This window comes from Primulina eburnea, chromosome 6 (genome assembly GCF_022965805.1).
Source record: "Primulina eburnea isolate SZY01 chromosome 6, ASM2296580v1, whole genome shotgun sequence".
Taxonomy (NCBI): Eukaryota; Viridiplantae; Streptophyta; class Magnoliopsida; order Lamiales; family Gesneriaceae; genus Primulina; species Primulina eburnea.
The window spans coordinates 1,297,407-1,325,057 of record NC_133106.1 but is presented as its reverse complement, the minus strand read 5'-3'; the positions used below and the strand labels follow the sequence as shown (position 1 = coordinate 1,325,057).

The following is a 27,651-nucleotide window of genomic DNA, read 5'->3' as shown; positions in this document are numbered from 1 at the left end:
GTAGATTCCAATTGCATCACCATGCAACCCTCTACGTAAACTGTTGTCTCACGTTTGATTAGGACCCAATAATATGACGTCGTTCATCTTTACGTATCAAGCCTTACCCATCGATGTTGAACCTTAATGGACGATCGCCATGAGTTCCCTCAATAATAGGGATGTAAATGAGCCGAGCCGAGCCGAGCAGTAGCTGGCTCGGGCTCGGCTCGTTTCACTTTTTTCTCGGCTCGGGCTCGGCTCGTTCGGAATTTATGAAGCTCGGGCTCGGCTCGAGCTCGGTTCGTTAATGGCTCGTTTATCTTGTTTAATGAGCCTGGCTCGGGTTCGCTAATAGCGACGGGTTTCGAGTAAAAGCGTCGCTAATAGCGACGGGTATTGACAAACCCGTCGATAATAGCGACGGGTATTTACAAAAACGTCGCCGATCAGGATCGGCGACGTTTTTCTTAAACCGTCACGGTTACCATAACCGTCGCCGATCTAATCGGCGACGTTTTTCTATAACTGTCGCTAATGTCGCGACGGTTTGAACAAAAAACCGTCGCTAATTGTTTTTTTTTAAATGTTATAATTATTTAAATCTGAAATAAAAATATATTGTGTTGTATAATCAAAAAAAAATTAACAAAGTTTGAGAAATGTAATCATATTATTAATCTGCAAATAATAATACAAGTGTTTCATACAAAATGAATCAGCCATGTAGCGCTACATCTCCTCCTGTGATGTTGATTTAAAATGAATCAAATTGAATTTTCTTAATGTAACGTTGATTAGAATAACGAAATTTAATAAACTTACGTGGAGCAGGCGAATCGCGTGTCAACGAAAGATCCATCTGCATGTCGATGTGTGTGAACGTATAGCTCCCATGACGTTAGATCTCTGCCATGTCGTGCTCGCTAAAATAAATTCAATAATTGTAAAACATTAACATTTATAATTAAGAAATATATATTTTTTCCAAAGTACAATTCAATAAATGTCACGAACATCGTCGCTCGAATATTGAACCTCTTCTATTTCACTTTTAGTTCAAATCAATTTCGTTGTTGTACATAACATTAACATCGACTAGATTTTGAGACGATAAAAGAAATTGAGTTGAGATGTCATGAGGTCCACTTTCGTTGTTTTGAAATGCATCGTTCACATCAATTTGATTATGCTCAGTATTTGGCTCAACATCAGTGACATAAGCTCGCCTACGTAGAGTACTCACATGCATCCAATCTGATTCTGTTCTCTTCGTTGTTGGATAAGTCAAATACACAACTTGCGAGGCTTGCGTAGGAAACACAAATGGTTCGTAGTATCCAAGACTCTTTTTTCGATTGACATCCACAATTTTGTAATTTTTATTAGAAAACACAAATGGTTTGTAATTTCGTCTAAATATGGTTTGTTCTGACATTTTTTTCGATTTTAAGGACAACGCTAAACCCTAAAACCCTAAACCCTAAACCCCAAAACCGTTGCTATTAGCGACGGTAGCAACGGTTTTATGTAAACCGTCGCTATAATAGCGACGGGTTTTAAGAAACCATCGCTTAATTTAATATGCGACGGTTTTAATGAAAACCGTCGCTATATAGCGACGGTTTAGTAAAAACCGTCGCTGATATTCCCTTTTTTTTATACCACTCCCGTGAACCACTTAAACGAGCCGATCTCGAGCTCGAGCTCACGAGCCAGTTATCGAACATATTCACGAGCTAACGAGCCGAACATCATTAATCTCAAGCTCGGCTCAACAAAATTGTCGAGCCCAAAATAAGGCTCGGGCTCGGCTCGATAAGCTTAACAAACGAGCCCAAACGAGCTTTTTAACGAGCCGAGATCCGAAAAACTCGCGAACAGTTCGGCTCATTTACATCCCTACTCAATAATATGAGCCAAAATCATGGGAGTTCCACGTAGTTCACATCACCATGTCAATGGATGTCACAGCTTTCCGGCACCCAGGGCCCCCCCAATAATATGAGCCGAGCCCCGAGCATGAGTAGCGTTCATCATGCACCATTGTCGATGGAAGACATGAAAATTATAAACAAATTTATAATTCCCCTTTTCGGGCTTGATATTAATTTTGAATCTTATTCAAAATGAGGTTTTTTAATTTTGAAAGGTCTCATCTTTAATTTTATTTAAATGCTCGCCATGTTTGATCGTATGTTTGTCGGATTCATGCAACTTTGTTATTATCATAATAATAACGCACATACTCATTATTTATAACATATCATGCATATATTATAAACAGTAAACAAAACAAGGATGATCAATCGCTCCAAAACTAATGGCCCGTGTGAGCTAAGTACGGGCCTAGGTCCAATCCTATGGAAATGCAAGGAATGCAAATGCAACTATTACATAAGCTTCCAATATTTACATGTCTTCGATCTTCCTAATCATCAAGGCCACCATCTTCCAATCTTGATCTTCCACTATTCTAATATTTACAAATAAATATACATGGCAAATAGGGATACATCTCATGGGGTGGGAACGAGCCATATACAAGCCCACTAGAAATTTGATAATTATTACAATCATTCAACACAAAATATCCTAGTATACACCTAGCAAATTGGGCTTGGGCTTTTGATCATCCTTCATGCATAATATCACATATCATATACCATCAATTAATTATCACAATAATTAATTGATCCAATCACTAACCGCCACGAATATAAACTAAATTAACAAAGTATACAAACTCCTTTGTCTATTTTCTAATTAATTTATTTATAACTGAATTTCTTGTAAATCACCATTTACTATAAATAATTAAAGTCCAACTTAAATTATTTATTTCATTAGAAAATATTTGCAACTTTTGTAAATTTAAACTTAAGGGCCCAACAAATCATTTTTCCTCAAAAACATTTTGGCCCCTTTAAATTTCACAAATATGTTAGTCATCTAATGGCCCAACAACATCAAGGCCCATGACACTTTGATAATCCAAAATACTTTTGGAAACCCTAGTCATCATCGCCGTCCGGCCAACAAGCAAAAAATATTTTTTTTTAATTAAAACATAAAGGGCTGGCAACCCCTTGGGCTGCCCTTGCTGCCCGTTTCGGGCAGCCCCTCGGGCAGCCCAAGCTGCCCGAAATGGGCAGCAACTTGTGGCCCAAAACGCACCCCAATTCGGCCTTGAATTCGTTGCAAAAAATCATCTCATGCGGTTAAAAATCGACCTCAATATAATATCTTGTATAAGCTACACAAAATAGTATCCTTAGCTCTGATACCACTTGAAAGAGGATCGATTAAGGTATTCTAGTGCGCAACGGAAGTTTCAAAAATTATTTTCAAGAAGAGAAAACCGAACACCTCTACTAAGATGTGTAGCAAATACAAAAACACAAAAATGTCATACATAGTGTGTGTAGAAAGCATACCTATCAATCTCTTGAGATTGATGTTTGGCTCCAACCAAGTTGTAAACAACTAGGCTCTTCAATGGTAGACAATCTTCAAGCTCTCCTTTCTCCAAAATTAGGCCCACCACCAACTAGCTAGAACCCCTCTTATTTTGCTCTAGAAAAATAAAAGAATTTTTCAAAGAGAAGTGTTTTCTTTCCTCAACAATTGAAGAAGAAAAATGGGAGAATTTTTTTGAGTAAAATTTCATCCATGCTATGTGTAGGAGAGAGGGAGGAGAGTTTTTCTTGGTTGTGCAAAAAGTTGAAGCAAAAAGGCGCATGTGCATGCCATGCAATTAACTCAAAAGTTGTCTCCAATCCTTCACCTTCCAAGCATACATTTTACTTGGGCTTGTAACAATTACAAGGTACATGGGCTTTTATTTAAATGTCTCAAACACATTTGAGACCATTTAACCTTTATTTGATTTTACTCAAGCCCACTAGTTTAATAATTATTTCTAATTGGGCTCTACAAGGTCCAATGTTGTTTAATTAATCCAACACTTGAATTAATTTAATTATTTAGACTCTACTAGGTCCACTAGTATTTAATTAATTCAACACTTGAATTAATTTAATTAAGTCCATAATAATGTATATGAAAATCATAATTTTCAAATACATTACTCGTTTGGCCAACTTTTAATTTAGGAACACTTCCTCAAATTAAAAGTCACATTCTCCTTATAGAAGTCATACTTCTATTTTGCTTACGCTTATAAACTCCTTTATAAGCCGTTCAACACATTGAACTATTTTACTTCTCAACGGGATCTAGAAAGCTAGTGCTTGTGTGGCCCTCAATGGTTGATTGATAAAACTAGCCGTGGGTTCACATATCCATGTGATTCGGACTAAACATGTCCTTATACGAGCATACCCCATTTGCTCCATTTTTACTTATCAACTCCTTGATAATAAGAACGTCAGAACTCAAGTCTGATAGTACCCAATCAATCATGTTAAACGCCTAGCAGCATCGCCTACATGATTCCCTAGGTATCAAATGATAGTGATTGCAAGAACCATTCAATTATGGTTAGCGTACAGTACGGTCCCTTCAACTCATATATCCCAACCGATTCGACAACCATTGGTATATCGAGAGTTGTCACTGAATCGATACTATGTGTCATGTCGTAGTTGCATCGATGGTGTAATCTATGAAACCCCTTTCATAATTACCACCATACTCTGATCAGAGATTACATACTACATATACATGAGATCACATAGGATATCCATACCCGACGGTAAGCGGTGAATCCCAGACTACAATGCATCGACACCTATATGTTTCGACAGAACACCCAACCTTGCCACCTGATGACCCCATGAGAGTCGGTAAACAAGTCAAAGTGTAAAGCTAGCACATAGAGTCTCAATGTTGTCCCGAGTCATAAGGACTAATGGTGTACAACCATAAACTAGGACGTTTCCACTCGATAAGTGAGAACCACTTGGAAAGTTCTTTATGGATGGTTGTTCAGTGCACTCTACAAGGAGCACCTATCTGCATGCTCGGACATCACAATGTCCCCTACCAATGAAACTGATACTCACATCGCAGATACTAGTCTTGAACTCGAGCTGCCTATATCCTTCTTAACAGCAGTTGAATCGACTAGGAACTGTTTAGAATATACAGTATTCCAAAATATGAGTTTCATGATACTCATCATAGGAGCATCTCATATTCTTTCTACTATTTGTATATTCAAGGACTTTATCTATGCAACTAGCATGGGTATACAGATAAAGAAGTGCCAAAATAATAATTTGAAATATTATTAAAATGAAGATTGTTTATACATAGAGTTTAAACATGAACCATCGGCCAACACTTGGCTCGACGGGCACCTAATCTAACATAAGGTACCACAAAGTATTTTTTTTTGTTCTATATGCTACTTATTTAAAAAATTTGTAATTTTCCAAGATTACATATGTTATTCATTGGTTACTTGACTTTATAAATAATGTTCGACAGGTAATTTTTTAGTGGATTGCGGATATGTAAATCGACGTCAATTCTTGGCTCTTTTTAGAGGTGTTCGTTATCATCTCTAATAATTCACAAGGTCGTCACCCCGAAGATGCAAAAGGGTTGTTCAATCTTCATCATTCCTCTTTGAGGAACGTCATTGAGATTATATTTGATATATTTAAATCGCGGTTCAATATATTCAAAACCGATCCTCCATTTTTATATACAATATATGCAGAGCTTGTATTGGCTTGTGCCGGATTGCACAATTTCCTTATGAAGGAATGTCGATCTGATGAAATTTTCAGTTGAACCAGATAATGAAGTTCCACAACCTTCATCAAAATAAGTTTACGAAGATAACAACTTTGATCAAATATTTGACACTCAAGAACAATAACGAGCAAATGCAAATGCAAATGCATGGAGGTATACTATATCAAATCGAATATGGAGTGACGTTAATTGAAACGTCTGCCCTTTTTCGTTTTCTTAAAAAGTGCTAGAAATTTTTTTTTTTTTAAACCTCACATAGCATCGGCCGAACCACAAAATATTTTTGACATCATTTTAAAAATAAACATCCAACTGCCATTTAAAAATCTAAAGAAAAGTATTTTAAAGCATAAATCGTCAAACATTTTACCAACCTACAAACATTATTTGAAAAGTATAGCCCATACTATAACCTCTCAAAAATATCTCATAATATAAATAAAAGACGTAAAAATATCTTTAACATTACTTAAAATCATAAATCATAATTAGTGCGGAAAACTAGCGTCAGTCCTCGGGTTATGTGCACCTTCAGTCCAGTCAGATCAACCATCAAGACCTCTAATATCATATTCATAATCAATATCACCTGCATCAACACACCTATTGAGTCTAAAGACTCAACACGTCCTATCTTTGATAACAAGTAATACGTAATACAGTTAACATATAACAGTGAAAAATACTTGTACTTAAAATATCATTTTCATGAAGATGCATAAACCTAAACTTAAACATTTTCGTAAACATTTTCCTGATGCATAAAAACATTTTCAAAAGGCATAAACATATAACTTAAACATATTCATATTAATGTCCATATTCGTATTCATATTCATGTTCGTGTTTGTTGAATTCAGATCGTTGATTGTGACTCGTATTCTTAATCTTAATGGGTGATGGATCCATCTAGAAAACCACAGTACTGGGCGGCGGGGACACCAGCAACACTCTCACCGGTCAACTGGGTCTTGGCCTACGTATTAACATATTCGTATTCGTATCACGTATTCGTATTCATATCCGTAGCCAAGGAAACACGATCGTCGGGCTCCCACTGGGACCATAACCCTCACGACATTTCCAACATATTCAGTAGTCACAATCTCTTCACATCCTTCAACATGTTATCATCACTTAAAAAAAATCATGTATGTACATATCGTTTTATTTTTGAAACCAGGCATGCAACATATCTTTTAAATGTCAAAGATTAATCCATAAAAATCCATGAACATTTAAAATAAACGGTTGGACATATAAAAATCATAAAAACATAAACGTTTTTAAAATCAACATCATGAAACTCTTAAACATTTCAAGTAATCATATTAACACATAAAACAGCATTCAGGGCACTGCCATGACGTTTACTAATTTTTAGGTGTAAAAAGACTGTTTTACCCCTAGACGTAAAATTTCACATTTTTGACATTTTCTTATTTTCATTGACTCTAACATGTCCCAAATAATTATTTAAGCTTACGTGAGTTTTTTCGTAATTTTATTCGGCCTAAACTTAGACTTTTTCAATTATCTTTTTTTAATTGTTTTAACGGTGTTTTAATCCCGAAAAATACCAAACTTTAATATAAAATTTCTAAATTCTAAATTTAGTCTTTTTATATTATTTTAGCCCTTATGGACCACGACTCGACCCCCTGAGCCATTTTCCAATTTTTCTTTCTTTTATAAACCCTATTTGACCCCTAAACTTCGACCCCGAGCCAACTCTCGATTTTCCCGAGTTACCCCCGAACCATGTTGATCCAAAACTTGACTAACATCTTAAAGTACCCTACTGGACCCTTAGTCCACTAAGAAACCTTCCTAAACCCCAAAACCGAAGCCCCCAAATTCCTGACATGAGCTGGCCGAGAGTTTCATAAGGACTAGGACTCTTGTTCTAGCTTCTAGGACTCTTCCCACACCACCAGCCCCTGAACCAACGTGACATGTACCTTCTAAGGACCCTAAGGACACCCCATGACCCAGCCCAGGCCCCCTGTACCGAGCCCACTAGTCTGCGCAAGAGACAGAACCCGTGCGCCCCTCCTAGATTCTCTCGGGTAGGGGTCCTTGCTGTCAAGGACTCCTCCCAGCCCCTTAGTTCGAGTCCTAGCTGGGCTAGGACTCTTCCCTAGACTCCCTAGCGACCTTAGCCAACCCCTGGAAACAACCAACCCATGCCCAACCCTTGCAACACAAGGACCGAACCCCTTTAAATCCAATGACAGCAAATTGCATGAAGTTTGTGTCCAGATTTGTGTGTGTGATTTGGGTGGCGTTTTAGGAGTCTGAAATTCATGAAAAACCATACCTTAACCCTTCCTAGACATGGCAGCCCCTTTATGCCCATAAATAACACAATTTGGATACAAGTTTCTACTTGAAATTGCATGATGCATGCTAAAAACGAAAATATTCATAAAGTGGCACTTGTTTTGCAACTTTTCATGCATAAAGAAAATAATATGATGTGTTGATGGTTTAAAAGAAAGAATAGGCGTGCCTTTGCGTAATTTACGCACGAAAAACCGTTGACGACGAAGAACGGCGACGAAGAGACGATGGCTTGAATTTCCTTGCAAACCTTTGAATTTTCCTTGAAGCTTTCAAATTTTTCTAACAAATTGTGATGTGTGTGTCGTGTATTTGAGGAGTTTTTGATGAAGAATTCAGAAAGTGGCGTGCAAGTGAGATGGTTTAGGGTGAGGTTTAACACTTTAAATAGCTAATTAATAACTAATTAGGCTTAGGCCCATTAACCATGATAATTAGGCCCAATAAGCCCATTAGTGCTTAATTAAAATATAAAAAATAATTTTGTTTAATAAAGTTTGTTTATTTATTAGCCGGGTTGTCAAAACATTAGTATTTTTTTTGATGAAAAACCAACACCGATAAAATTTGCGTCCCGGCGTATAAAATCACCTCAAAACTTCTTATTTTCAAAAATAAGAAAAAGCAACACCCTTAATTAAAATAATTAAAAATAATTATTTAATAAAAATATTTTCTAATTTTCAGCCCTCTGTCTCCGTTCCTCGATCGCAACTCGAATAACCTTTAAAAATACATTTTTATGCAACAATGTATGAAAATATATTTTAAACATGTAAATATGCACAACATAATTAATTTATGCAATTAAAACTTTTAATCGAAATGCACAAGGAATTTAATAATTTGCGCATGTGGTTCGCGTGGACTTTAAAATTTTCGGGGCATTACATTAAACATATTGACAATAACGAATCTTAGAGTTTTCATAAAAACTGCTTAAAATTTATCAAATTTCATATTGTTTTGATTAGTTATTTATCTATATTGATAAAAAATTTCGTTATATATATATATATATATATATATATAATTTTTTATGTATGCTTATAAATTAAAAATTTATTGATTAATTATTTATGCATGTTGAATAGACCGGGGTAATGAAATTTTGATTTTGTTAAATTGAATTTTGATTTTTTTATATATATTAAATATATTTACTTATTATATTTATATTAAAAAGTTTATTTCAAAATGACGATGTTATTTATGTCAAATAATTACTAGTTCAAAAATATTACGTTACAACCAAGTTACGTTACGACAATTATTAGGAAAAATCAAGTTGTTCAAATCTTTCTTCCATCTTCAAAGAGAGAAACAAATAAAACATAGCTAGTTCCAACTCAAAAGATTTGTTAGTGAGGCCGTAACCCATCATCATGAATATATTCTCCACCTTGTTTCTCATCACTCTTGGATTTGTCTATTTAAAGATACTTTGGTCATATATATATATATATATATATATATATATATATATATATATATATATATATATATATATATATATATATGACGCCGGTCGACATAAAATAAAAAGTACCCAACGTTGGTCAACATGAAGTGAAAAGCAGTTCAGTCGACATTTCTTCAATATCAGCATACTCGATCGACATCAATTGATATAAATTGAAAATGAGAGTCGAAACCAGTTGATAGTTAGTCTATATGAACCAAAAAACAGTAAAAAAAATCAGTTCATATTGAAAGTAAAAATAATTCTTGGTTTTCAAAAACAAATTTGTTTCTTAATATTATTTTTTCCTAATTGGTATGATTGTATAAAATAATTAATTATGACTTTTCCTTTAAATATGTGATAAATATGACAAGAATTTTATTATATGGTATCATAATTTAAAAAGAGTTTATTTCTAATAAATCTATTGTTTCCTTATAGGATTATTTTTTGAAGATAAACCTTAGGAGAAAAGGAGATTATAAATAAGATAAACAAGTTGAGGAAAAAAACTTTTGACTTCAGACTTGGTATTTGGTGGTTACGTAATTTTGCACTTTTGCATGCCGTGAACTTCAGAGAAAAACAATTCACAAGGACGTTGTTTTGAAAAGTATTGTTTCACGTGTTGCCATAATTTTTGGAGACATCTGCAGACAATACGCGTGTAAGTGTTGACTGAAGATCTTGTTTTTATTACTCCAGTTTTTGGCACCGTGTTTTGTTTTCTTGAATACGTTTCAGTCTGTATATTTATTTTAGAAAGCAATTATTTTTCTCAACGTGCTGAAAAATTTATTTTTCGCTAAAATCATTAGTGTTGGTGTAACGCCCAGATTCGACGACTGTCCTCACTGTACCAAGATGGGTCTTTCCAGCGTGCTTATGTCCTCACTCACACGCACCCTGAGAAACTTCTCAGGAGGTCACCCATCTCAAAATTGTCCCAAGTCAAGCAAGCTTCACTTTGGAGTTCTTATGTGATGAGCTACCGAAAAGAAGATGCACCTTCGTGATATGAGTAGTACCAATCAAATCTTTTAAGCCCTCTTCAACTGTATAGTCCATTACATTGAACAGTCTCGAAATCTCTCTCCTTCCGGTGTAAGAACGGTTCATTCATGTTCCCTCCACCTAGAAGCCTGCCAGGAGCCGCTCATTGTCCATGCAACCTCATGGTACCGGCGATCACCCCCCGCCCTCTTCGGCCCCGAGCCTCACATGCCCACCAGCTTCCGCTTGGTTCGTCCCCGAACCAAACCGTACTCGGAGAGGTCGGCTATGATACCACTTGTGACGCACAGATTCGACGACTGTCCTCACTGTACCAAGACGGGTCTTTCTAGCGTGCTTATGTCCTCACTCACACGCAACCTGAAAAACTTTCCAGGAGGTCACCCATCTCAAAATTGCCCCAAGTCAAGCACGCTTAATTTTGGAGTTATTATGTGATGAGCTACCGAAAAGAAGATGCACCTTCGTGATATGAGTAGTAACAATCAAATCTTTTAAGCCCTCTTCAACTGTACAGTCCATTACATTGAACAGTCTCGAATCCCTCTCCTTCCGGTGTAAGAACGGTTCATTCATATTCCCTCCACCTAGAAGCCTGCCAGGAGCCGCTCATTGTCCGTGCAACCTTATGGCACCGGCGATCACCCATCGCCCTCTTCGGCACCGAGCCTCACAGTTGGTTTTATAAATTCAAGTTGTTTTATAATGATTATTTTGCCCTGAGATATCGACAAGTATAAATACTTGTGCACAATTATTTCTGAGTTATTTTTAGTTTAAGTTATTTATTTGTGTGTTATATTATTCCGCTACGTGTTGTCACTAAGTGTCACAACATTTTAGACAACATTTAAATATGATACTAACAATTTTTTACGATTTATGTTAAACAAAATTTTCCCCTACACATGAATTGGAAATCAGTCCACATGAACTGAAATCAATGAATATCAGTCTATCCATGATTCCATTTAAAATTATTCAACAAAAAACTAAAAAAAATGAGCAGAATGATGGTAATAAAAATGCAAAGATATGGAGAAAAAGAAAAAGAAAGAAGAGAGAAAAACACATATTTATACTCTACCTACCTAATATTTTAAATATAACTTTTTTATAAATAAAATTATAAAATATGTCATTCTGAATTTTTTTATAAAATATTATATACAGAAAAATGAAAATTTTGTTGTGAAAAAGTAAAAATTTATGGTAAAAAGTAAAAACCTCAAACTCTCAAAATTTACCAAACTACACATTTTATAATATTTTTCTCTCTACTCAATTGTGAATTTCTTCACAAATGGTGATTCTATTTATAGAATTTCTTTACAAATAATCCAAAAATAAATTCATCATTACATACGTCATCACACACTAATTTTCAATATTTACAACTCTTATTTTCGACATTCAAATATTCAACATTCAAATATTCAATACACACATTTTAAATATTATCTTTCAACACTCCCCCTTGTGATGATGATCATAATGATTGTCTTCATTACGTGTTTTTATACTGCCTCGTTAAAAATCTTACTAGGAAAAATCATCGTGATAAAAACCATAGTAAGGGAAAAAGAGTGCAGTCACGTAAACTCCCCCTCATGTTGACATGAACAATTCTTCACGAATTTCATAGATTGCGCATCCCAATATTATATATGTGCTTTCTAAATATTGTTGTAGGATGTGTCTTTGTGAAGAGATCTGATGAGTGTTCACTTGATTGAATGTGACGAACATCAATATATTTATTCTTCTCAAGCTCCTTGGTGAATGCGAAGAACTTAGGAGGAATATGTTTAGTTCTGTCGCTTTTTATGTATCCTTCTTTCATTTGAGCAACACATGCAGCATTATCTTCATATAGTATCACAGGCTTCTCGTCAAATGATAATCCGCATGAGATTTGGATATGTTGGGTCATTGATTTTAACCACACACATTCACGACTTGCTTCATGTGGTGCAATAATCTCGGCATGATTTGATGAAGTTGTTACGAGCATTTGTTTCTGTGAACGCCTAGAAATTGCAGTGCCTCCACGAGTAAATACATATCCAGTTTGGGAACGTGCCTTGTGTGGATCAGATAAGTATCCAGCATCGGTATAACCAATTATACTTGGATTAACATCTTTTGAATATAAAAGTCCCAAGTCTGTTGTTCCTCGTAGATAACGAAATATATGTTTAATTTCGTTCCAGTGTCTCTTTGTTGGATATGTACTAAATTTTGCCAATAAATTTACGGCAAAAGATATATCTGGCCTTTTACAATTTTTAAGATACATAAGGGCACCGATAACACTTAGATATAGTACTTCTGGACCAAGAATATCTTCATCATCTTCACATGGACGGAATGGATCCTTTTCTATGTTTAATGATCTAACATCCATTGGAGTACTTAAAGGATTTGATTTATCCATATTAAAACGTTTAAGGATCTTTTCTGTATGATTTGTCTGGTGAACAAATATTTCACATTTTTTTTGTTCAATTTGTAAACCCAGAAAATACTTTGCTTTTCCAAGATCCTTCATTTCAAATTCTTCCTTCAAGTATGCACAAATTCTTGAATTTTCTTATTTGTTCCAATAATGTTTAAATCATAAACATATACAGCAATAATTACGCATATGGATGTTGTTTTCTTAATAAAAACACAAGGGCATATTGAATTATTTACATATCCATTTTTCATCAAGTGATCACTTAGTCGATTAAACCACATTCGACCGGATTGTTTTAACCTATATAATGATCTTTGTAATTTCACAAAATAACATTCTCTGGGTTTTGAACTTTGTGCTTCAGGTATCTTAAATCTTTCAGGGACTTTCATATATATATATTACTATCAAGTGATCCATATAAGTAAGCTTTAACAACATCCATAAGACGCATTTCTAAATTTTCAGATACCGCCAAGCTAATCAAATACCGAAACATAATTGCATCCATCACGGGAGAATACGTTTCTTCATAATCAATTCCAGGCATTTGAGAAAAACCTTGTGCAACAAGTCGAGCTTTATATCTTACTATTTAATTTTTTGCATTTCGCTTTCGAATTAAAACAAATTTGTATCCAGCGGGTTTTATACATTCAGGTGCAAGGACTATAGGTCCAAAAATATTACGTTTATTTAGCGAATCTAATTCAACCTGGATGACATCTTTCCATTTTATCCAATCCTGCCGATTTTTACATTCACCAAAAGATTTTGGTTCATGATCTTCATTATCATTTATGATGTCGATTGCCACATCATAAGAAAATATATCATCAATTTCTTCTATATCTTTTCGGTTCCATATTTTTTCAGTATTAATATAATTGATATAAATTTCACGATTCTCGTCAGTTCGTGGTTCTGACAGAACATTTTAATCATCATGTGTTTCTTCAGGAACATCATTCTCTATTTTGTAATCATCGTGTTTCTCTATGAATTTTCTTTTTCGAGGATTTTTATCCTTGGAACCGACTGGCTTTCCATGCTTCAGACGTTTAATGACATCATGAGTATCTTCAATTTGTTTCTTCGGAATTTCAATTCGAGCAGGGGAATTTGCAGCATGTATATATGATTTAGTTACCCCTTTTGTGTCTGCAAATGCTTCTGGTATTTGACTTGCTATTCTTTGCAAATGCACAATTTGCTGTACATCTTTTTCACATTGTTTTGTTCTTGGATCCAGATGTAACATTGATGATACATACCATGTAATTTCCTTTTCGGTATGTTTATGTTCTCCCCCTAACATTGGGAAGGTTTCCACATTAAAATGACAATCAGCAAAACGTGCTGTGAACACGTCGCATGTATGAGGTTCAAGATATCGAATGATTGATTGACTAGCATAACCGACATAAATTCCAATCTTTCTTTGAGGTCCCATTTTCTTTCGTTGCGGTGGTGCAAAAGGCACATACACCATACATCCAAAATTCTCTGATGAGAAATGTCTGGTTCTTTACCAAATGCAAGATGCAATGGGGAGTATTTATGATATGCACTTGGTCTGATGCAAACTAATGCAGCAACATGTAAAATTGCATGTCCCCATATAGAGATAGTGAGCTTTGTTTTCATAATCATTGGTCTAGCAATCATTTGCAGACATTTAATCAATGAGTGTATGTACATGAGCAACAGGATGCTCAACAATGATTCCCATAGAGATACAATCATCAATGAAAGTCTGAGAAGTAAATTCACCAGCATTATCAAGTCTAATTTTCTTGATTGTATAATCGGAAAATTGATTCCTCAATTTTATTATTTGAGCAAGTAATCTTGCAAATGCAACATTTCGAGTTGACAATAAACATACATGTTACCATCTGCTGGATGCATCAATCAATACCATAAAGTATCTGAATGGTCCACATGGTGGATGGATTGGTCCACAAATATCACCTTGAATACGTTCAAGAAACATTGGTGATTCAGTTTGGATTTTGACTGGTGATGGTCTTATAATAAGTTTTCCAAGAGAACGTGCTTTACATTGAAACTTATTATTCTGAAAGATCTTCTGGTCTTTCAACGAATGACCATGTGTATTTTCTATAATTCTTCGCATCATTGTTGAACCAGGATGTCCTAATCGATCATGTCAATTGGTTAATATTGAAGAATTATCAACTACAATGTTTGATTCAATGAGACTTATATGTGTATAATGCAATCCAGTAGGGAGCATTGATAGCTTTTCAATCACATATTTCTTTCCTGATTTATATGTGGTAAAACACATATATTTCTCATTCCCTTCATTCATTGTTTGAGTATCATACCCATGAGAGTATATAGCATTAAAACTCAACAAATTTCTTTTCGATTGTGGTGAATACAAAACATCATTGATAAAAAATTTTGTACCATTTGGTAACAAAAATTATGCTTTACCGCATCCTTTAATCAAGTCTACAGGACTTGATATTGTATTCACATTTGTTTTTGTTGGTTTTAGTTCCAAGAAATATCTTTTATCTCGAAGAATAGTGTGCGTTGTACCACTATCAGGTATGCAAACTTCCATGAGATTATTTCCTTGTTTAGCATTGTTCATGGTATTTTCCATATTTGAACTTCAAAAATATGCAATGAAAAAAAATTACTGACAATACATATGTAAATATAGCACATATCATAATTATACAATAAAACATTATTATATAAATACATGAAAAATAAATTATTGTACATTTATATTCTACCACTATATTGTTCATTTTTAGATAAATCATTGAGAAAATCTGGAGCATCAATATTGTTCGTTTCTATCCCACCAACATATTGATCATTTCCAGAGAAATCATTCAGAAAATCAGCAGCATCAAAATGAGTTGAATCACTCAAACGGTCACTGCGTTCAGTGAAGTTGGTCTCTTTTTCTTTCTTCTTTATCGATTCTTTATAGACCTTGCAAAGGTGCTCAGGGGCTCAACAAATACGAGACCAATGTTCTGGAGTGCCGCATCTGGAACAAGAACTTTCAAATCTTTTCGAGTGATTTTCATTAACACTCATGTTCTCATGATGCCTTTTCTGTTGGTGGTTCGTGACGCCTTTTTAAGATGAGTTATAAAAATAACTATCTCTATTGTTTTCAAAACCACGGCCTCAACCACGACCACGACCAATTCCACGTCCACGTCCACGACCACGACCACGACCTCGACCTCGACCTCGACCAAAACCTTGTCTTTGAATTTGATTTTGGTTTCCAGGTTTAAATTCATTTTTACTTACAGCATTTACTTCTGGAAATGCTGATGATCCAGTGGGTCGGGACTGATGATTTCTCATTAGCAGCTCGTTGTTCTTTTCCGCCACAAGAAGACAGGAGATGAGTTCAGAATATCTCGCAAATTCACGCAATCTATATTGTTGTTGTAGAGTTATATTTGATGCGTGAAACGTGGAAAATGTTTTTTCAAGCATTTCTGATTCTGTAACCTCATGTCCACAAAATTTTAGCTGCGAGATTATCGATACATCTCTGAATTATAATCACTGACTTTCTTAAAATCTTGGAATCTTAACATATTCCATTCATGACGGGCGGTCGGAAGTATAAATTCTCTTATTTGTTCAAATCTTTCTTTTAATCCCTTCCACAAAACGATATTTTTCAATTAGATATTCACATTTCAATCCCTCGTCGAGATGTCGAAGCAAAAATATCATGGCTTTTGCTTTTTCTTGTGATGAAGATATACAATTTTCTTTAATGGTCTCGCTTAGACCCAATGACTCAAGATACATTTCTACATCGAGAGTTCATGGCATATAATTTTTCCGCGTAATATCAAAAGCGATGAATTCGAGCTTTACCAAGTTTGACATGGTGGTACTAAAAAATTACGATGCATTTTATTAGTTAATGAATATTGCAATACAAAATAATGGATAAACAACAAGTACAATCATTCGTAAAAATAAATAAAACACACGAAGATGATAATCTCCAATAAATACAAGACTCATGAGTATGATAACCAAAATAATTAAAAATAATCTTGAGAAAGCCATCTTTTTTTTTCGAAAAATTTGATGAAGAATAATTTTTAGAAAATAAGAGAAAATTGGAGTGATTGAATGTGTTTGTGAGATCATATTATAGGACAAAAACTAGCCGTTTATGACTGTTGTGTACAAAAAAATAAAGATATGTATTTGTATAATTTTATGGTAATAATATGGTGTATATAATATTAGTCATGTTTAAATAATTATGTATATCATATCACATTATTATAATGATGTGTCATAAACTATTTTGTTTAAAAACCTTATAGGCTTTTATACTTTTCGTATCTCTTACCGAGAGTGTGGGTTGTCGTCTAATATCCTCCCAGGATTTATAACAAGTTTTTGAAAAATTTATTTTTATTATATAATAAAATTATATTATATATTAAATATATACACAATAAATAAACAGTAAAATAAATATTATTAATTTTGTTATTTTTTTCTTTTGTTTTGGAGCTTGGAAAAATATGAAGGATTTTTAGAGCTTCGTGTTGATAACGTGTTGTGAAAAAGTAAAAATTTATGATAAAAAGTAAAAATCTCAAACTCTCGAAATTTACCAAACTATACAATTTATAATATTTTTCTTTATACTCAATTGTGAATTTCTTCACAAATGGTGAGACTATTTATAGAATTTCTTTACAAATAATCCAAAAATAAATTCATCATTACCTACATCATCACAGACTAATTTTCAATATTTATAATTTTTATTTTCAACATTCAAATATTCAACACATATATTTTAAATATTATTTTTCAACAAATTTAAGTGTATATGATTTTAAAAGGCCTATTTACTTTAGAGTTTTGAACCACAGGTTAGATTTTCTACCACCCGAAAAGCCCTAAATCGGTGATCCCCTAGGCCGTCCATATCACACCGAATAATGAAGAGGGGTTTGCGTTGGAGTGATGGGGAAGCCGATGATACGGATTCTTCCGACGATAATAATTATGGGAGCTCGAAATCTAAACTTAGAGAGAAGAAGAATCAGTCGTCCAAGATGAAGGCTTCGAAAGGTATGTGTTGCAAGTATTCGTGGGTTTTCTTGGATTTTACCATTACCTTTTGAGTTCAGGTTGATTGCGTGGTTTCAGATTGAGCTGGAATGTTCATTGCTGGTTTTTTAGGGTTCCCTGAGCATCGTATCTCATTCTAATTTCATGATGCATTGTAGTTAATGAAACTGTAATTCTGGAAATTTGATGAATCTTTGTTGTTGACGATCACAATTTTGTTGACATTATGAACGTAATTTGGTTGAAAGTTACATTTTAAGAAAGATATTAATCTTTTTTGTTTGAGTGGCATTTTCCCAAATTGGGTCTTGCTCTATCAGAACCATGTATGTTGTAGAGCATTGCTTGCTAAACGGATGAATGAATAAGGTCAATTAGAAGAAAACGCGATCCTTATGCATGATTTAGAAGAAAAATTGGAAGTAAGGTACCGTTGATGGCTGACATTGGAACTTGTTTCCCAATTGCAGAGGATTCTGTTAAGAAAAAGAGCAAAGGAATAGATTTTGAAGCTTTGAGTCGACATGGATATAAAGGAGGATTATCTGTCTTGAAAGTGCCACCACCTAAGGAGCCTGAGCAGGAACAGGACTGGACTTGGTCCACAGGGAAAGAAACTCGAACTAAGGAGGAGGAAGAATCCTTGGAGGAACGACAGAAAACAAGGGCATCAATTGCCTATGGGGAGGGGCTTGTGGACGTGCAGACATGTAAAGATAAAAAGAATCTCTCTTTTCAGCAGAAAGAGAAGAGGAAGCGGGATCTTGGTCAAGCAAGCAGAGGGAAGAATTATGTTGAAGAAGAGAAGAGGATGTTGAGAGAAAACGGCATCTACTCTGGTTTTGATTCTTGATTATACTTTGTACTTGTTAGTTTTCCAACTTGTTTTACTGTTAAACTTCTGTGTTGGAGGTTTTGTGTTTAGCTCTTGGCAGTTTGATAATCTGGAATTCACATCTTATGGCTTTGTAAATGCAGCATCCTCTTACCTCTAATGTTATATATTTTGGGTGCGCCTATGCGTGGCCTTTTATATTATTATTTTTAATTTTTTTAACCATTTGGCTTGTCAGATTTAAATGATATTCGGGCGAAGATGGGACTGGAATTATCAATTCTTAATAAGTCATATAATTTTCTAAGACTTTAATCTGGACGATCTTCCCTCCTCACTTCCCAGCCGAATCTGTCTTTGATGATTCCTCTTGAACACAATAACAGGAATACTATGAGTCTATGATTGAAGACTCTGCAAGTAGCGTTCTATAAAGCAAAAAACAGTTAAATTAAAGGGAAAGCATCATGAAACAATTTTTTTAACACGATTATCAGATTTAATTATTCCCCATTAAGAAAACAGCAGCACGAAACTCAAAAGAATCAGCTCGTTGCAACATCAGCAAAAGGCTGTGCTATACTTTGTTTTCTGCCTCCCAGATGCTTCACTAAGTTTTCTCTAATTGTTATTCCCGCCGGATTTACTTGCTTACAAATCTGTCCCATATAATCAGAGTCATGATAGCCAGACAAAGAAACATCTGAACTCAATCTGTCTCCACAATCAATTATGATATTATGAAGTAAAGAACAGACCAAGATAATACTAGGTAGTTTCCTCTTATCCGGTCTCCACATAACCTTGTTAAGGATTCGCCAACCACCCTTCAGCTGCGAAAATGCCTTGACAGCAGCAGATCTTGCAGTTTCAAGAGACGTGTTGAGCTCAGATCCAGACCCCGAGTGTTCATCATCTTTATACGGCGTTACAAGCCAAGGAAGTAGAGGGTAACTCGCTCCACCAACTACATATTCTCTAATCTCCTCTCCATCAGATAATACTTTCACATTTCCGTTCAAACGTGCGCCACTTTCACAAAGTTTGTAAAATCCAGAACACTTCAACAATCTAGAAACTGGCATGCCCCCAGGCCACCCCGTTACAATGTCCAAAAACCGCATCTCAGAATCAACAACACCTTGCACAAACATACTGTAATTGTTCTCTTGATCGCACCAATCGTCTGAAGTTTGAACAGCTGGGAGAGTCATCACTATGTGAGTAGCATCTATCGCACCACAACAATTAGGCAACCCAGAAGATGATTCAAAACCGGATTTTATTCTCTCCATTTTACTCGTGTCAGGCCATCTGAGATGGTGGCGGGCACGATCTTCCATGGCCTCTATAAATCTCCACGTAACTTGAGAAACAGTTGACTGGCCAACTCCAAAAGAAGCTCCAACGGAGACTTGGGATTCACCAGAAGCCAATCTTCGCAATGCGATAGCAGCTTGCTTCTCGACACTTAGGAGTCTTCCCTCGATGTTGATGAGGCCAGAAGGAGGTCTGGAGATAAGATCTTCTCTAACCAATGTGCATATGTACTCGAAAGTTTTCTTGGATAACCGGAAGAAATGCTTGAAAAGTTCCTCCTCATCATGAGACACATTTGGACCTAAAGATAATTCTTATCCACATAAAATAAAAGATTATTTCATCTTAAAATCATATATACAAAATTACACGATAGAAAATGCATTGAATACAATAAAGGCAAATACAACTGACAATAAGTTCTAAATTAGGCGATTAAGCTATATTGAGGGCTTAAAAGTCTTCTTTTTTGCAAAAAAAAAAAAAACTGAGTTAATTTTCTTTTTCGGCAATCAGATAGCATCTAATTTGAAGGGACATACAGGAACAGAGAATACGAATGTACAATGAGTAAAAGAACCATTGACCGATTAAAGTTCGAATAAAGCTCAAATTATTCCTGAGTTTAAAGATAAATTCTGAAACACACAATGCATCCCAAAAAATTCGAAATGAAAGCTCAACTCGAAAGGAAAAGTAGGATGTTTGCTTCAGATTCTTTATCAATAACTCCCCGCAGTAACAAATTAACAAAAATGTGCATAGATTACTATTCAGCATATGTAATTACTGAATCAAGGCAGAGAAAATCAAGAACCTACCCACATCAAAATTGGAATTACAGAGCTTGCTAAACGAGGTTCCCAAAAATGTAATCTTTCAGATCCAAGAAAGGATTACTACAGATTATAAGAAACGGTGTCCACGAGACTGACTTGAAATTTGCAGCTGTATTTCTATCAAACAAAACCTGAAGGATAGGACGAAAATGAAGAAGAAACAGAAAGGTACCTTGGGAGGAAGAGTTCTTCTTCAAGAAAACATCCCACCATTCAGAATCAATGGCTTTATTGTCGACTGGAACTGAGCTCACGATCTTGCTCTTGTTCTTGTTTTTCTTTTTCTTCTTCTTGCTTTTGGGAAATTTGTTAGAATTCATGTTTTGCTTGGGAGGAGACATAGCTCTTGGAATCGAAATCGAACACTGGCTGTTATTATTATTTGGTATAAACTTTGATTCTGGGCACGAATTGGTATTTTAACGGCCCACGGACCGCTTACATTGTACAATGCCCAGCCCATTTTGGTATTAATATTTATTAGATATTTGCCAAACATGGCTTTTTATTTATTTTTATTTTCCAAAAAATTTCCATCTTTTAAATCCCAAAACAACAATATTACCTAATTTTCATTTTAATTGACTGTTTTCTGAGCATTGAATATAAATATATTTAAATTCAATTTTAAATTAATATGATGTCTTATTGTTTTACGTAGTACCATTTGTTTTCTATAAATAGAAGGTGATCACATATGCAAAAATAATCACAGAAATTTGAAGACAAGTGATACACCGAGATGTTTCGGGTCATGGATAATGCTCGGGATGTCCCGGGCCATGGAGCTGGACAATGGATAACTCTCAATTTCACGGGCAGCTTGGGATGTCCCGGGCCATGGAGCTGGACCATGGATAATGCCCGAGGTCAGAAGGATAGACTATTCCTGGGTCAAGCTGCCCGTGAAATTGAGAGTATTACTTGACAGGGAGAATATATGAAGAGGCCAGTCAAAAGTTCGGGCCATTGAAATACCCGGGACGTAACCTCCCCGGGTTATTGGGTGCCCGGGCTCTCTTGTAAATTCCCGAGATACATTCTATCTGAACCACTTCTATATGAGTGCTGGATTTAATGGCGCCGACAAAGTAGGGTGTATGTGGTCGACCTATCTCTGACACTAATATAAGTGGTTGACAAAATCAGGTGGTTGGATGTGACTAGTATAAGATTTGACATGTCAGAACAATAGGTTATAATCAGCCGCCCTACTATACTTAATGATCAGCACCAAGAACGATGTCATCATTACATCCTCTACTATAAATATCATATTCTCTCCTTGCATTTACTCTTTATTCAGATATTGAATACACTCATTTATTTTGCATTTACTACCATCTTCCACACCAATCTCACAGCCATCACTTGATTACATTGGTTTTTTGTTCAAGTCCTTCACTGACTTAACCATCGGAGTGGTCACACCGGATACCCTTTCGACGCCCATTCACGTAGTTACTCTCTTGATTGCAGATCTTCACATCTATTCCGGGAAGCAAGCTTTTGATCCAGACGCCTCGCTCTTATTTTTTCCAACATCTTAATAGTAGATTCGGTGGAGCATCCGACCCGGGTCATCCACTATACCCGGCTCACATCAACAAGTAATCAATTGGATCAAAATACCATGTGCCTGCTAAACAACGAGCCCAAAAAATTAATTATTGCTAAGCAACCGGTTATTTCTCAAACATAGCTGATCAAAAATCCGCAATATAACTACATCAGCAATTAGACGAAAATATTTTCTCAAATTTTAGGTCGAAAATTTTTGCAAAAAGTTTAAAAAATTTTAAGGGCAAACAAAAATTTGATTACTGGAGCAAGGATGTATAATAAACAGAGAAAATCAAGAAACAACATCAAAATTGAAATTAACGTGCCTGCTAAACAACAACCAAAAAAATTGATCATCTTTCAGATCCGGGATAAGGTTCCTTTCTACGAATTATATTAATATAGTGCATCTTAAAACTATATTTTTAAATTTTGCTAAACGCTTACAATAAAATCTTGCATAGTTTAAAAATCCTGAAATACCCCATTTTATTTACACTTTCCTCCATCTCAATTTAAAATTAAATGAAATAAATTCATTCCATTATGCATTTTTCAGTGAGAAGGGAAATCAAATCCTGACCAACTGACATACTACTATTCTTCCACAAGAGTCAAGTCTCATCTTTGACTTCTTCATTGATATTTTGTAGGTCTGCAGCTGGCTACAGGAGGAGTTAAAATAGTTTTGTATCCTCTATAATACTTTAGTTCTGCAGAGACCAAAAAATCAACGGTCTTAGTGTTGGGACATCGTACTCTCGCACCCAAAACACATCGGAAGTTTAAATTTTTTTAATTGGATTTCATGTGTTTAAAACTTCATTCATAGGGCGTTTAGAAGTATACATCGCGTTCTCAACGCTGGACTCTAAACTATTCCGGTGTTTAGGCAGATATAGCCCTTCTTGTAAATCCCTACGAATAGATCTTCTCTTTGATAATCTAATTAAGTCCACCATCACAGACTATTTTTCTCGTTTGGTTTGCACTAGAAAATCCAAACGACTTGTGTGTTGAAACTGTAGTCTCCGAATTTTCAAAATCCGGTGACGATGTAGCGTCGGCGCCACGGTGGTGGAAGGAAATTACTTGGCCAGAATTTTCCCAAATATTTTGAAATTGGTCGAGAACTTTTCATCATTTCTAGGTAAACCTTTTCGCCAGCTTTCATGGCTTTCCAAGTTTGAGAAGCAGAAAGAAGAGACTTTCGTTCCTTGGCCTTACCATGGTATACTATCTCCTCTTGGTTTGGAGTTCGAATTTTGACAATCTTTGATTGATGATCTACTAAAGGATGGTTCTTTAATAACCACTACATCCCTAGAATGACATCTAAATCCACCAGAAAAATGTGTGTATTGTTAATAATCTTGCAGTTTTGATGTATCCCGTAGGTTTGAAAATAATTGCTAGTAGGAGTTGCTATTCTAAAAGATTCAACAAGAACTAAAGTTTTAAGCCCTAATTTCTTGGTAAACCTTTTAGAAATAAATGAATATGTGGTACCACAATCAAAAAACGTATAAGTAGGCAAATCGTTGACCAGAATTTTTCCTGCCACCATATCATTTGTGTCATGCATTAGACTTTCTCTCATTTGGCTTGTTAGGCGAGGCATCATTGATTGTTCCAAAATTCTTCTTTGGTTCGGTGAAATCCGGAATTCTGTGTCTCAGCTTCCAATGTTGAACCATGTTTTGGTCTTTCTATAGCATTCCCCGACAAGTTGTATATTACAAGTAAGGCATGGCCTCATGCTTGAAGAGATCAGATTTGATGGGGAAAAGGTTCTCTTGAATGTTCCACTTGATTGGTTGGGCTTCTTTAATGGCTGCTTGCCTTGCAAAGAATGTCTAGAGAAAGGACTTCTCTGCATTAATGGCCTCTCCCATTAGATCTTTGAAACTTGTGGGTTTGTAAACTGCTAGAGCAGACTAAATCCGGCTGTTCAAACCCTTCTTGAAATTATGCATCTTCATAGGTTCATCCAACATGATTATTGGGGCATAAGTTCCAAGATATTTGAAGTTTACGTTATATTCTACTTCAGTCATATCTGAAGCTTGAGTGAAATTTCAAAACTCGCTTAACTTCTTTAAACTAATCTCAGCTGGATAAGACTGCCTAAAGAAAGCTTCTCAAAACTGGGGCCAAGTGACACATAGCTTGTGATGTTTCCTTCATTTACTGGATTTCTTTTCCAGAATGGAGTGACAACGTATACTTTAAGTTCTTCCGCAACTTCAAGTAGTCGCAACTGGGTCTCAACAATCATGAGCCAATTCTGACCCGCATCTGGATCAGAGTTTCCATCGAAGGCTGGCAGTCGGTTTCTCAAATTTCTTGCACCTCCTAATGCCGCTGAGGCGCCAGATTTTCGTATTTTGCCTAAATTTTAACAAATTTTAGCACTTTCTTTGCAAACTTAAATCCCATCCAGATTATGAATCTGGTGGATTATGATACCACTAAAATGTCACGTCCCAAGACTGAGATGTGAAAAATTTGGCGTTTTCAAAAATCACATGACTATTAAAAACAAGCATCGTAGTAATCAAATATCTAAAACCAGTCTATTTCATAAATCATATCAATGTCTTTACAAAACTTGAAGAAATACGGAAGTGTAAAAAAAGCGAAATAACATGACTTGTCTCGTTACGAATTGACATCTTCACCATCCCCAGAAATATTCTTGTTCTTCTTCCTCAATTTGTTCCTTATTCTTATTTGAGGGGAGGAAGTAAGTGGTGAGTGTTTGGGTAAATATTTAGAAAGTAGGGGCTGATCGATCATAGTTGATAACAAATGCATATATATGTATCGTATCCTAACCATTTCAAATGAGAATCATAACAGTGCCTTATGTTTCTCAAACATGCTTTCAAATATCATTTAGCAAATCAAAGAAATAACATATGTCGATCGAACTTTCGGTATTCTTTTGGTGTGATTTCACTCATCCCTTTGTCACTATTTATAGGCACCAATGTGAATTTAGGTCTTCCTCCTCCATGCCAGAGGTTGCATGGTTTACTGCATGTAATTTATTTTCTCCATGCCAAAGGTTGCATAGTTTATTATTATCATCCATGCCAAAAGTTGCATGGTTTATTGCATGTAATTTATTATTCTCTATGAAATAATTCATCTTTAATTCTAAAATTAAAATCAACATGCACTTTGTGTTAGAATTTTTTTTGAAAATCATGTTTCTGCACGTATATAAACATGATAATCAATATGCGGAAATAAATCGAGTGTTACCTCCGGCCATTGAAAATTTTTAATTTCTCTGTTTTCCTTTCGGTTGAAATCTTCTAAGCATTTCACGCTCTCTGTAGATGGTGTATATTTCTTATGAGGTGTGTGTGCTTAGGGATCTCAATCGTTGCTATTTATAGGCATCTCATACCATCAATGAGTTGTTGCGGGAGCCTTATTGTCAAAGGAAGATGTGCATGCACGTATCAATTTTATAAAGTTGAGGCAGTGTACGCATCTTTTGTCAAAAGTTGTAGGCAATGGTCGTCGTAATTTCTTACACGTTTTGTTTTTTCTTTCTTCGTTTCTGATATGAGCCATTTTTTCTTACATTCTCTCACTTGGCTCATATATCTCATTTACCATAGGAGAAAACAAAACACGTGAATCATGACGATTTGTCATCTTAAAACGAATATTATCTTCTATGTATTACAATACATTATGTATCTCAATCTGTATAACTTAATGAATAAACCTTATGTTTATTCGAGTTCCAACTTTATTGATATTTCTCGAATTAATGAATGTGTGCACAACAAATTTGAGAAAATATCACATCATAGTTTCATTAACTTTGTTTTTACAACAAAATTACATAAAGGAACCAAGTCTCATTCTTTCTGTATGATCCTTAAATTTCAATGGTGGCATGCCTTTGGTCAAAAGATCATCAATCATCAATTCAGTACTAATGTATTCGATAAGTAACTTCTTATCTTTAACACGTTCTTGTATGGCTAAATATTTAATGTCGATGTGCTTGCTTCGATTACCACTTTTGGTATTTTTATCCATAAAAACAGCAGCTGAATTGTCACAATATATTCTTAATGACCTAGATATAGAATCCATAATTCTAATCCTCGAAATGAAACTCTTCAACCATACATCACGTGAGGTTGCCTCAAAACAAGCTACGAACTCAGCTTCCATAGTGAAAGTGACAGTCAATGTCTGCTTTGTACTTCTCCAAGATACAGCTCCACCAGCTAGCATAAAATATATCCTGGAGTGGATTTTCTTGAATCAATGCAGCTAGCGTTGTCTGAATCAGAGTAGCTAATTACTTTCAAATTCTCAGTTCGTCTGAACATAAGCATATAATCTTTGGTCCCTTGAAGGTACCTCATTACTTTATTTACAGCTTTCCAGTGATTTAAACCTGGATTACTCTGATATCTTTCCAACATCCCAACAACAAATGCAATGTCAGGTCTAGTTCAAACCTAAGCATACATTAAGCTTCCGACAACAGAAGCATAAGGAATGTTTTTCATTTGTTCCCGCTCTAGACCATTCTTTGGGCATTGGCTCAAATTGAATTTATCGCTCACAACGGGAGCTATACTTAGTAAACAATCTTTCATCCGATATCTCTCTAAAACTTTGTTGATATATGTTTCTTGAGACAGACCTAGAATATCTCTGATTCAGTCTCTATGTATCTTAATGCCAATGACATTAGATGCATCGCCCATATCCTTCATATCAATGTTTTTAGAGAGAAATTGTTTCACCTCATATAACAAACCCTTGCCGTTGGTTGCAAGTAATATATCATCCACATATAGAATAACGAAACAAATCTTACTCCCACTGACTTTCTGGTATATACATTGATCCATGGGGTTCTCAACAAATCCAAATGAAAAGATAACATAATTAAATTATAAGTACCATTGACGGAAAGCTTGTTTCAATCCATATATAG

General features: G+C 35.2%; 2 protein-coding genes across 3 annotated transcripts; one reads left to right on the top strand and one right to left on the bottom strand.

The window, feature by feature from the left end:
• The first annotated feature begins 17,878 nt into the window (after positions 1-17,878).
• On the top strand, positions 17,879-19,167 carry LOC140833726 (uncharacterized). The gene is made up of 2 exons (XM_073198075.1): positions 17,879-18,113; positions 18,584-19,167. The coding sequence occupies exons 1-2, from the start codon at positions 17,981-17,983 to the stop codon at positions 18,964-18,966; spliced, it is 516 nt and encodes a 171-aa protein (XP_073054176.1). The 5' UTR covers positions 17,879-17,980; the 3' UTR covers positions 18,967-19,167.
• A 119-nt stretch (positions 19,168-19,286) lies between these two features.
• Positions 19,287-21,482, bottom strand: LOC140833725 (protein ANTAGONIST OF LIKE HETEROCHROMATIN PROTEIN 1-like). 2 transcript variants are annotated; one of them, XM_073198072.1, is made up of 2 exons: positions 21,280-21,482; positions 19,287-20,581 (listed from the first exon to the last, which is right to left on the bottom strand). In XM_073198072.1, exons 1-2 carry the CDS (start codon positions 21,446-21,448, stop codon positions 19,494-19,496), a joined length of 1,257 nt encoding a protein of 418 aa, XP_073054173.1. In that variant the 5' UTR covers positions 21,449-21,482; the 3' UTR covers positions 19,287-19,493. The 2 variants fall into 2 exon arrangements, with proteins under 2 accessions (XP_073054173.1, XP_073054175.1); XM_073198074.1 differs by having other exon boundaries at positions 19,287-20,569.
• Between the last annotated feature and the right edge of the window lie 6,169 nt (positions 21,483-27,651).